The sequence below is a fragment of the Schistocerca cancellata genome, chromosome 1, assembly GCF_023864275.1.
Source record: "Schistocerca cancellata isolate TAMUIC-IGC-003103 chromosome 1, iqSchCanc2.1, whole genome shotgun sequence".
NCBI lineage: Eukaryota > Metazoa > Arthropoda > Insecta > Orthoptera > Acrididae > Schistocerca > Schistocerca cancellata.
The window spans coordinates 1,253,751,335-1,253,764,279 of record NC_064626.1 but is presented as its reverse complement, the minus strand read 5'-3'; the positions used below and the strand labels follow the sequence as shown (position 1 = coordinate 1,253,764,279).

Genomic DNA, 12,945 nt, shown 5'->3' with positions numbered 1-12,945 from the left:
CCATTCCTAGACCGGCAAGCGAACTTGCTGTTCCAACAGGACAATGCACGTCCGCATGTATCCCGTGCCACCCAACGTGCTCTAGAAGGTGTAAGTCAACTACCCTGGCCAGCAAGATCTCCGGATCTGTCCCCCATTGAGCATGTTTGGGACTGCATGAAGCGTCGTCTCACGCGGTCTGCACGTCCAGCACGAACGCTGGTCCAACTGAGGCGCCAGGTGGAAATGGCATGGCAAGCCGTTCCACAGGACTACATCCAGCATCTCTACGATCGTCTCCATGGGAGAATAGCAGCCTGCATTGCTGCGAAAGGTGTATATACACTGTACTAGTGCCGACATTGTGCATGCTCTGTTGCCTGTGTCTATGTGCCTGTGGTTCTGTCAGTGTGATCATGTGATGTATCTGACCCCAGGAATGTGTCAATAAAGTTTCCCCTTCATGGGACAATGAATTCACGGTGTTCTTATTTCAATTTTCAGGAGTGTATATATATATATATATATACACCGTTTGTTGCAATATGCTTGGGACAACAGTACATTTTCAGGTGGACAAACTTTCGAAATTGCAGTAGTTACAATTTTCAACAACAGATGGCGCTGCAAGTGATGTGAAAGATATAGAAGACAACGCAGTCCGTGGGTGCGCCATTCTGTACGTCGTCTTTCTGCTGTAAGCGTGTGCTGTTCACAACGTGCAAGTGTGCTGTGGACAACATGGTTTATTCCTTAGAACAGAGGATTTTTCTGGTGTTGGAATTCCACCGCCTAGAACACAGTGTTGTTGCAACAAGACGAAGTTTTCAACGGAGGTTTAATGTAACCAAAGGACCGAAAAGCGATACAATAAAGGATCTGTTTGAAAAATTTCAACGGACTGGAAACGTGACGGTTGAACGTGCTGGAAAAGTAGGGCGACCGCGTACGGCAACCACAGAGGGCAACGCGCAGCTAGTGCAGCAGGTGATCCAACAGCGGCCTCGGGTTTCCATTCGCCGTGTTGCAGCTGTGGTCCAAATGACACCAACGTCCACGTATCGTCTCATGCGCCAGAGTTTACACCTCTATCCATACAAAATTCAAATGTGGCAACCCCTCAGCGCCGCTACCATTGCTGCACGAGAGACATTCGCTAACGATATAGTGCACAGGATTGATGACGGCGATATGCATGTGGGCAGCATTTGGTTTACTGACGAAGCTTATTTTTACCTGGACGGCTTCGTCAATAAACAGAACTGGCGCATATGGGGAACCGAAAAGCCCCATGTTGCAGTCCCATCGTCCCTGCATCCTCAAAAAGTACTGGTCTGGGCCGCCATTTCTTCCAAAGGAATCATTGGCCCATTTTTCAGATCCGAAACGATTACTGCATCACGCTATCTGGACATTCTTCGTGAATTTGTGGCGGTACAAACTGCCTTAGACGACACTGTGAACACCTCGTGGTTTATGCAAGATGGTGGCCGGCCACATCGCACGGCCGACGTCTTTAATTTCCTGACTGAATATTTCGATGATCGTGTGATTGCTTTGGGCTATCCGAAACATACAGGAGGCGGCGTGGATTGGCCTCCCTATTCGCCAGACATGAACCCCTGTGACTTCTTTCTGTGGGGACACGTGAAAGACCAGGTGTACCGCCAGAATGCAGAAACAAATGAACAGCTGAAGCAGTACATCTCATCTGCATGTGAAACCATTCCGCCAGACACGTTGTCAAAGGTTTCGGGTAATTTCATTCAGAGACTACGCCATATTATTGCTAGGCATGGTGGATATGTGGAAAATATCGTACTATAGAGTTTCCCAGACCGCAGCGCCATCTGTTGTTGAAAATTGTAACTACTGTAATTTCGAAAGTTTGTCCGCCTGAAAATGTACTGTTGTCCCAAGCATATTGCAACAAACGGTGTATTTCTATCGCTGCTCGTTCAGTTTTTATTGCCGTTTCAAATATACCGGTCATTTTTGAAACATCCTATATATATATATATATATATATATATATATATATATATATATATATATATGGGATATACCTGTGTGTGCGAGTGTATACCTGTCCTTTTTTCCCCCTAAGGTAAGTCTTTCCGCTCCCGGGATTGGAATGACTTCTTACCCTCTCCCTTAAAACCACATCCTTTCGTCTTTCCCTCTCCTTCCCTCTTTCCTGACGAAGCAACTGTTTGTTGCGAAAGCTTGAATTTTGTGTGTATGTTTGTGTTTGCTTGTGTGTCTATCGACCTGCCAGCGCTTTTGTTTGGTGAGTCTCATCATCTTTCTTTTTAGATATATTTTTTCCACGTGGAATGTTTCCCTCTATTATACATATATATATAAAGTGCAATCTAACTTTTGCACCATTTCAAAAATCGTTCAAATGGCTCTGAGCACTATGGGACTCAACATCTGGGGTCATCAGTCCCCTAGACTTAGAACTACTTATACCTAAGGACATCACACACACGCATGCCCGAGGCAGGATTCGAACCTGCGACCGTAGCGGTCACGCGGCTCCAGACTGAAGCGCCTTTAACCGCACGGCCACACTGGCCGGCAATCTAATCTAAAAACCGTCCACAGACTGGGCGGCTCACCGGAGCTCGACACACTTCCGCCAGGCGGATTGGTGCCGGGGACCGGCGCTCCTTCCCGCCCGGAAAGCAGTGCGTTAGAAAGCAAGGCCAACCGGGCGGGTTGCCCATCTTCGTAACGGATACAGCAGACATTTCTAGACGCTATCGGTTACATGGCTTGCGTGCTGCGAACGAACTGCGATGGACGACCGGAGAATTTCTGCAGTGTTCTTTGTGACTCCACTTGCCGCAGCAACTCACTGTCATTGTCAGAAGGTTGCTGAGCGACGGATGCCTGAAAACGGCTGCTCGGATCGCCTGCCCTTACAGAGGATTAATAATGAATCAATGCGGGACTTTGTGCCTGCGAACTTCGCAAAGCCACCTTTCTGCCGGGAGGCGTAGCGCGGAGATCAAGACCGCCTCAAGCACTCGTCAGCGGCCGGAGGTTGCGTCATCTCACGTGCTTCCCCACTAAACCCCACGTGACGCTTCTCAGCTGACAAGCGCTGCCTGAACGTGAGCGCTACGGCGGTCGCCTCTCAGCGACATTTGAGTTCTTTAGCCAGGATCATTTCTTAAGGCTCAACGTGCCAAAGTCATATCGATCGTGAGAACAAAATCGTCTCTTAATCGTCCCCACGTTCAAATCTACTTTTAGAAAAACTCTAGACCAGGGCTCCACAACATACGTGTTCGCGGAGCAAGCTGTGAGCGGCAAGGCGCGAGCACGGAGCAGCGCGAGCACGCTACCCCCACTACCGGACCAGAACGGAGAGTGGGGAGAGTCACGTGGGGCACACAACAGCTGCCTCCAGTCAATGTAAATCCGCGGCCACCTGCAGGTATATCACTCACGAATTATTACTGCGACAAATGAAACAAATAAAGGAGAATGTACACATGCCACATAATTTTATTAGCTTAGTGTATGCCTCTACATTCGCATTAATTTGTGAACTGTTACACAAATGAAGCAGGCAAAAAGGAATATAAACGTCTCAAAAATGAAATCGACAGGAAGTGCAAAATGGCTAAGCAGGGATGGCTAGAGGACAAATGTAAGGATGTAGAGGCTTGTCTCACTAGGGGTAAGATAGATACTGCCTACAGGAAAATTAAAGAGACCTTTGGAGATAAGAGAACCACTTGTATGAATATCAAGAGCTCAGATAGAAACCCAGTTCTAAGCAAAGAAGGGAAAGGAGAAAGGTGGAAGGAGTATATAGAGGGTTTATACAAGGGCCATGTACTTGAGGACAATATTATGGAAATGGAAGAGGATGTAGATGAAGATGAAATGGGAGATAAGATACTGCGTGAAGAGTTTGACAGAGCACTGAAAGACCTGAGTCAAAACAAGGCCCCGGGAGTAGACAACATTCCATTAGAACTACTGATGGCCTCAGGAGAGCCAGTCATGACAAAACTCTACCATCTGGTGAGCACGATGTATGAGACAGGCGAAATACCCTCAGACTTCAAGAAGAATATAATAATTCCAATCCCAAAGAAAGCAGGTGTTGACAGATGTGAAAGTTACCGAACTATCAGTTTAATAAGTCACAGCTCCAAAATACTAACGCGAATTCTTTACAGACGAATGGAAAAACTGGTAGAAGCCGACCTCGGGGAAGATCAGTTTGGATTCTGTAGAAATGTTGGAACACGTGAGGCAATACTGACCTTACGACTTATCTTGGAAGAAAGATTAAGAAAAGGCAAACCTACGTTTCTAGCATTTGTAGACTTAGAGAAAGCTTTTGACAATGTTGACTGGAATACTCTCTTTCAAATTCTGAAGGTGGCAGGGGTAAAATACAGGGAGCGAAAGGCTATTTACAATTTGTACAGAAACCAGATGGCAGTTATAAGAGTCGAGGGGCATGAAAGGGAAGCAGTGGTTGGGAAAGGAGTGAGACAGGGTTGTAGCCTCTCCCCGATGTTATTCAATCTGTATATTAAGCAAGCAGTAAAGGAAACAAAAGAAAAATTCGGAGTAGGTATTAAAATTCATGGAGAAGAAGTAAAAACTTTGAGGTTCGCCGATGACATTGTAATTCTGTCAGAGACAGCAAAGGACTTGGAAGAGCAGTTGAACGGAATGGACAGTGTCTTGAAAGGAGGATATAAGATGAAGATCAACAAAAGCAAAACGAGGATAATGGAATGTAGTCGAATTAAGTCGGGTGATGCTGAGGGAATTAGATTAGGAAATGAGACACTTCAAGTAGTAAAGGAGTTTTGCTATTTAGGGAGTAAAATAACCGATGATGGTCGAAGTAGAGAGGATATAAAATGTAGACTGGCAATGGCAAGGAAAGCGTTTCTCAAGAAGAGAAATTTGTTAACATCGAATATAGATTTAGGTGTCAGGAAGTCGTTTCTGAAAGTATTTGTATGGAGTGTAGCCATGTATGGAAGTGAGACATGGACGATAACTAGTTTGGACAAGAAGGGAATAGAAGCTTTAGAAATGTGGTGCTACAGAAGAATGCTGAAGATAAGGTGGGTAGATCACGTAACTAATGAGGAGGTATTGAATAGGATTGGGGAGAAGAGAAGTTTGTGGCACAACTTGACTAGAAGAAGGGATCGGTTGGTAGGACATGTTCTGAGGCATCGAGGTATCACAAATTTAGCATTGGAGGGCAGCGTGGAGGGTAAAAATCGTAGAGGGAGGCCAAGAGATCAATACACTAAGCAGATTCAGAAGGATGTAGGTTGCAGTAGGTACTGGGAGATGAAGAAGCTTGCACAGGATAGAGTAGCATGGAGAGCTGCATCAAACCAGTCTCAGGACTGAAGACCACAACAACAACACACAATAAATGGTGTCACTGAAGTGTGGGATTCTCGGTTATCTTGTACTTTTTGCCCTTTACAATTGCGTCTATGTTCGGAGTAATTTTTCTTGTGCATTTTAGGCGCGGCGTGCAGTTTAAATTTCGATCAGACAATGCGTTTCTCAAGCGCGTCTTGTTACATTTCATTGCAGAGAACAGTTGTTCACAAACATACGTGGAACCGAACATTGATATTATTGTAGCCGCCAGTTTGTGCAAACGAGGAAATCTATCCTGAGGGAAGCCTCCGTAGAATTCCAAAATGTTTTTCTTGTTCTGAAATTTGTCTCTGTATTCTCTGTCACACTGCAGGTCAATAATTTCTTGCTGCAGCTCAGGACGAATCTCTTAAATATTCGCTGAATATGGAGAGGACAGATCAAAATCACTGTCTAGTGCTGTCAGATCTTGAAAGCGCTGATCAACTAAACTATGTGAATAACGTTCACAGTCTTTGTGAACATCTTGCATGGATGATAATTTAGGAAAATGAGCTAGGTTTCCTGTTTCCAGCTGACTCACCCAAAGTGTCAATTTAATTTTAAAAGCTCGTATTCGATCTATGAAGTGAGTAATTAGCAGATCTTTACCTTGTAGTAAAATGTTCAAAGCATTCAGATGGCTAGTTAAATCTGCTAAGAACGCGAGATCACATTCAAACGTGCGCGCCCTTTCCTCTCCCTCCCCTCCCTCCCTACTCCGCGACCTTGCACCTGCTCGCGAGCACGTGCCTGAGCAGACGCGAGTACTCGCGCTCAAAACCGGCCAGTTGTTAAGCCCTGCTCTAGACCTAATTCCACGGTTTACTTCTTTCAGATATGCAACATTTGATTCTCAGCAGCATTCAAATTACGTAAAGTATTAATTGTCCAGCCATCTTATGCAGATGTGCGAAAGCAGTCCTTGACGGTGTCAATCGTAACGGTATTTTATCACAAGAGGACTCTTGAGGATTCCATGGCTGTACGTTAAATACGTTTTATAAACGTAAGACCACATAAAATTGGTTGGATAGCTCATTCCACACGACGGAGGGCGGCAAGGGCTGCTCACCGCCAGTAAGGGCAGAAAGGGACAATTGTGTACACAACGACCTTAGGACTGTGTCTTCAGAGGATTGCACAGAGGTGTGAGTGAATAATCTTCTCAGTACTCAACATGTGTCATTTAGAACATGTATTAGTAATGCTGGGCAATGGCCTTGCCGCAGTGGATACACCGGTTCCTGTGAGATCACCGAAGCTAGGCGCTGCCGGGCGTGGTCGTCACTTGCGTGGGTGACCTTCCAGCCACCATGTGCTGTTGCCATTTTTCGGGGTTCACTCAGCCTCGTGATGCCAATTGAGGAGCTACTCGACCGAATAGTAGCGGCTTCGGTCAAGAATACCATCATAACGACCGGGAGAGCAGTGTGCTGACCCCACGCCCCTCCTATCCGCATCCTCCTCGGAGGATGACATGGCGGTCGGATGGTCCCGGTAGGCCACTCGTGGCCTGAAGACGGAGTGCTTCTTTTGTGAGTGTTAGCAATGCTGACATTAGGACGTTAGAGATGGCGATATTTATGTTATTTATTAAAATTAAAAAGAATTACAAAAAATGTATGCATGTCCGAAGAAATATTGCATCGAGCTCTACAGATACTGTAAACTATAGACGCTGCTCTGCCGTATTTCATGCTTAATCAAAATGGTTCAAATGGCTCTGAGCACTATGGGACTCAACATCTTAGCTCATAAGTCCCCTAGAACTTAGAACTACTTAAACCTAACTAACCTAAGGACATCACACACACCCACCCTCTACAGATGAGTCCCGATTTGGTCTGGAGAGTGATTTGCGATGAATTCGTGTCTGGACGGCACGTGGAACACGATTTCGGGACCCAAACTTTATGGAAAGAGACCAGTAGCGAGGAGTATCCTTAATGGTGCTACTGCCAGCGTCCCATAGTGCTTGCATAAATCATATGATTCCCGCACAAGGAGAGACATTTTTTTGCCCGTCAGATTAAGCATGAGCCGGCCGCGGTGGTCTAGCGGTTCTGGCACTGCAGTCCGGAACCGCGGGACTGCTACGGTCGCAGGTTCGAATCCTGCCTCGGGCATGGATGTGTGTGATGTCCTTAGGTTAGTTAGGTTTAAGTAGTTCTAAGTTGTAGGGGACTGATGACCTCAGATGCTAAGTCCCATAGTGCTCAGAGCCATTTGAACCATTTTTTGCAGCTGTCGCTCTCTTATTTTTCGGCGCAATCCTCTTCAATGACCGTTAGTCACGCTCACTCAGCACACACTTTCGTCCTCGTTGTGACTTGACGGATGATGTTTTCTTGCTTTACCTGCATGCTGTAAATTTATCGATAAGCTGCCTCTCGAAACAAAAAACACTTTGGCTGCCTTGGTTACGGGAGCACCCACCATAAAGCACAAACACGTTGCCCGAGTTGGAATTTGGTTAGCTCTGACGTAATACATCACAACTATTCGGCGCATTGCACAGCTGCCGCTCGGTGCCAAATAAAGCAGCGGAACCTACACTATGCGACAAAAGTATCCGGACACCTGGCTGAAAATGACTTACAAGTTCGTGGCGCCCTCCATCGGTAATCCTGGAATTCAGTATGGTGTTGACCCACCCCTTAGCCTTGATGACAGCTTCCACTCTCACAGGCATACGTTCAATCAGGTGCTAGAAGGTTTCTTGGGGAATGGCAGCCCATTCTTCACGGAGTGCTACACTGGGGAGAAGTATCGATGTCGGTCGTTGAAAGCCTGGCAGGAAGTCGGCGTTCCCAAACGTCCCAAAGGGTTGGGGAAGGAGACCAGACAGCGTGGTCATCGGTCTCATCGAATTAGGGAAGGATTGGGAAGGAAGTCGGCCGTGCCCTTTCAGAGGAACCATCCCGGCATTTGCCTGGAGTGATTTAGGGGAATCACGGAAAACCTAAATCAGAATGGCCGGACGCGGGATTGAACAGTCGTCCTCCCGAATGCGAGTCCAGTGTCTAACCACTGCGCCACCCCGCTCGGTCGTCCCAAAGGGGTTCTAGAGGATTCAGATCAGGACTCTGTGCAGACAAGTCCATTACAGGGATGTTATCGTCGTCTAACCACTCCGCCACAGGCCGTGCATTATGAATAGGTGCTCGATCGTGTTGAAAGATGCAGTCGCTATACCCGAACTGCTCTTCAACAGTGGGTAGCAAGATGGCGCTTGAAACATCAAGGTAGGCCTGTGCTATGATAGTGCCACGCAAAACAACAGGGGGTGCAAGCCCCCTCCATGAAAAACACGACCACACCGCAACACCAGCGCCTCCAAATTTTACTGTTGGCACTACACACGCTGGCAGATGACGTTCACCGGGTATTCACCATACCCACACCCAGCCATCAGATAGCCACATTGTGTACCGTGACTCGTCACTGCACACAACGTTCTTCCACTGTTCAGTGGTCTAATGTTTACGCTCCTTACACCAAGCGAGGCGTCGTTTGGCCTTTACCGGCGTGATGTGTGGCTTATGAGCAGCCGCTCGATAATGAAATCCAAGTTTTCTCACCTCCCGCCTAATTATCACAGTATTTGCAGTCCATCCTGATTCAGTTTGGAATTCCTGTGTGATGGTCTGGATGGATCTCTGCCTATTACGCGTTACGAGGGTCTTCAACTGTCGGTGGTCTCTGTCAGTCAACAGACGAGGTCGGCCTGTACTCATTTGCGCTGTACGTGTCCCTTCAGGTTTCCACTTCACTATCACATCGGAAGCAGTGGACCTAGGTACGTTTAGCAGCGTGGAAATCTCGCTTGCAGGCGTATGACACCCAATCACCTGACCACGTTCGAATCCGCGAGTTCCGCTTAGCGCCCCATTCTGCCCTCTCACGATGTCTAATGGCTACTGAGGTCGCTGATATGGAGTACCTGGCAGTAGGTGGCAGCAAAATGCACTTAATATGAAAAACGTATGTTTTTGGGGTTTTCCGGATATCTTCTGGTAAACCTTCCGGGATGTAAGGTCGTGGTCCATGAAACTCTTCAGCTCCTAACGTTTCGTCCAGAGCTGCGCTGGACATCTTCAGAGGGGTGTTTCTCCTCCGGTGAGTCGGCAAGACTCACCGAAGGAGAAACACTCCTCTGAAGGTGTCCAGCGCAGCTCTGGACGAAACGTTAGGAGCTGAAGAGTCCGATAGGCGATGATGTCTCTGTCGACGAAACTTTCGAGGCCAGGAACATTGGGAACTCCAGTCCCACCACGTACAATCGCTACAGTAAGCCATCCGTTTCCATGTGTAAATGTATCATTGGTGTCTATGCTGAAGTTAATTTTGCAACCATGAAAGATGCATGGACCATCAACTAGTGCTGTTGAAGCAATGTTTTTGACGGCGTTTTTCTTCTTGTCTGCGGCAGAAGTTGTTAACTCAATGTTCTCAATTGTTTTGCAAACTGTTCTTCGCGCGCGGCGGCGGTAGCGTCTATACGTCATCGTAGCGGCGTCCAATGCTGTTGCTTGTGCGGCAGCTCGCACACGACTGATAAGAGCGCCGCTACTAAGTCCAAGGCTGCCGTTCTGTTATCTTATGTAAACATTCGGAGCTCTCTGCAGACTCCGCGGCAACGGCAGCCTCGTCCGTGTTATCTCCATGTTATAACTACATGGCAAACTCCGCGCCACGGCCTTAGTGTTTCTCCTCCGGTGAGTCAGCAAGACTCACCGAAGGAGAAACACTCCTCTGAAGATGTCCAGCGCAACTCTGGATGAAACGTTAGGAGCTGAAGAGTTTCATGGACCACGACCTTACATCCCGGAAGGTTTACCAGAAGATATGTCATCCGGTCGTGAAAGCCTTCATACTGTTTTCCGGATACTTTTCAGCACAGAGTGTACGTGTTTGCCTAGCTTTTGCATTTATGTTCAAGCATGAATTTTTCGCGGTGTTTCCATAGATTTGTCCAACCCCTGTAGTCAATTGTTTTAATTTTTGACGAGGCTCAGCTGGAGTACGTCATTGGCTACAGAAGGGGTTGGGAAACCGACTGTACCTGTGACTGTGAGCAGCTGCGCCGGGCTGCTCCTGCGCCGCTCCCCGGTGAGTGCGTGCAGCGTGAGGCAGCTGTAGCGGGAGGAGGCGTCCGCCGCCGTCGCCCGCCTCACCAGCAGGTCCCCGGTGCTCGTCACCACGAAGCGGCCGCCACCTGCAGCGAACACTTGTTTGAGTGACTGTGCTATCTGAGGTTACTTATAACTCTGAACGGAGTCTCAATCAACGTTGCACGTGGAAATACCACATAGGCTGGAATCTAGCGTATCACAATGGCCTTAAGCCGTCGGCACACGGACCGTGCATCCGAACGTTGAACGTTGAGTGTGCCGAGTTTCTGACGTCATAGCGTGGAACAGCACGTTCGGGAGTCTTTCCGAACGTGCAAAGCAATATCTGGCGTGTCAGATATTCTGAGCGTGCGTCTGAGCGTTGACCAATGAGATGGCCCAACGCCACCTACGTCACAAGCACGCCGTCTCCCTTCAGTACAGAGTTGTGAGGCGCCATATTGGCATTCATTTAAAGTCTATACGTATATATGCCGTTTCGAGCACCAGCAAATTGAGAATCACTGCAAAACCCGTTGTTAACTGTGTGATTCGTTCCAATAAAATAATGAGAAACATCATATTCGCGGCAAAAGAATTATTGTAACTTGGGTATAATGAGAGTAGGCTATTTGAAGGCAGCGACACACTGAAGATCCACCCAAAACGCATTGTTCTTGGTACAACTTGTTATAATTAAATTTCAGTTAGTAACATATCTACGATTAATGTTTTTAGCATGCGCCAAGATACTATGATTAGTGACAATATGGGAAAAGTTGGTTTAGCGTAATGAAGAGCGTCAGTGTTCTGTAAAAAGTTCTTTTTGTTGGGGCGGTGGTTCGCGTCCTGACACAACCAATTTCTTTTTCTTAACATTCACGTTTTTATTAGGTTCCGATACTTTATTATTAGTTTAATACAAGTGTAGACTATAATATTTGATGTTATGTAAATACAAGTTCACCTTTTTTTGGGGGGTGACTTTGTTCGATTGACTTAATCTAAAAGACAGCTTGCACTACTTGTTTAAAGATATTTTACTCCTTCTTCTTTTACGCTTCTTAATTCACATGTTGCAAGGATTCTGCTACTGGGTAGGAACAATGATCAAGTAAGACTGACCTTGGAGTTTTACTAAAATGTGGGAATCATGAAATAACGTTTATGTTACGCGGAGAAGTATTCCAAATTTGTAACGCACTGTCTGTAACGGAACTTTTATAAGCCTGTGTCCTTACTGATTGAACATGGTACTTTCTTTTCGTGGACGATGGAAGAAATGTGCGTTTTAATAGAGCTAACGTGGGAATTACGCGCACCCGTTGAGTAAACAGTGTGATTTACGAACTAGAAACATCCCTCAACTTTCGCTGGAGTGCGTTGCGATCGCGTATACCACGTGGGGGCCCACGTACCGTATGCACAAATCGCATCGTTCCTGAGCGTTCAGCAGCACGTTGAACTTGGCGCGCTCAACGCAAACGTTCGACAGCACGGTCCGTGTGCCGACGGCTTTAGGAAAACTGTTTCACATTTGAGTGTCCTCCCAGATGTACGCGGCCTGAAACAAAGAAATCGACTGTTTTTTCTTAAAAAAATGACGAGTTCTTATACGAGGATGAGACAAATGAAAACCTTAAAATTTGTGATAACAAATCGAATTTTCGCGCCGTTATCCTGTAAATTGGTAAGCGTGTTACGGACAGCGTGCAGAATGGTCTGTAGGTGGCAGCATAGTGCAGATGCACACATACCGTCGCAGTGTCAGTATAAAGATGGCCGCCCCACTTGCGACTTGCATATCCGCATCCTCTACACCTCCCGCCGTCTTGAACCCCCTCACCCCCTGGTTGCTCCTCTCCTCTCCCATCCCCGCCCCCTGCCACGTCTTCACCGTTGTGTCCCCCCTACCCTCCATCTCTACACCCTCCATCTCCTTTCCCAAGGTGGCTTCCGTCAACTCCCCCTCCCAGACGATGCCCTCTCTCCCTCCATTTATCCTTCCTATCAACTCTCATCCTCCCTCCCCCTCCTTTCCTCTGTCCTTTCCCTGGGCTCCCTCTCCCCCCCCCCCTTCCATCCTGTTTTCTCCCCACTAAACCTCTCCCTACCTCCCTTCTCCCCCCAGTCCTTTTGTATTCCCCTCCTCTGCCTACCCCACTCCCTGTCGCATCTGCCCCCTACCCCTCTTATGGGTCCTCATCCTCCATCAGCTCCTTTCCCAGTTCCCCCCCCCCCTTCGCTTTTACTCTCCTTTCCCCCCTTTTTTTGTTTTTCCCATCCTCTGTCCAGTTTCCCCCCACCTGCTCTCGACTGTGGTGTCACATTTGCCAACTTTTTAGTGCAGTGTTCCAGTGACTATTCAGTGTTGTTTGTCTTTCTCGTGTTGCGAACAGAAACCATGCTGTTGCTAGGTGTG

The 12,945-nt window shown here is 47.3% G+C and overlaps 1 protein-coding gene across 1 annotated transcript in view; it reads right to left on the bottom strand.

The window, feature by feature from the left end:
• LOC126143752 (Down syndrome cell adhesion molecule-like protein Dscam2) overlaps positions 1-12,945 on the bottom strand; it is a 726,918-nt gene that overhangs the window by 484,745 nt on the left and 229,228 nt on the right. The window contains exon 5 of the mRNA XM_049915449.1: positions 10,475-10,627. Coding sequence (XP_049771406.1) covers positions 10,475-10,627 — 153 coding nt within the window. The remainder of the gene's footprint in view (positions 1-10,474; positions 10,628-12,945) is intronic.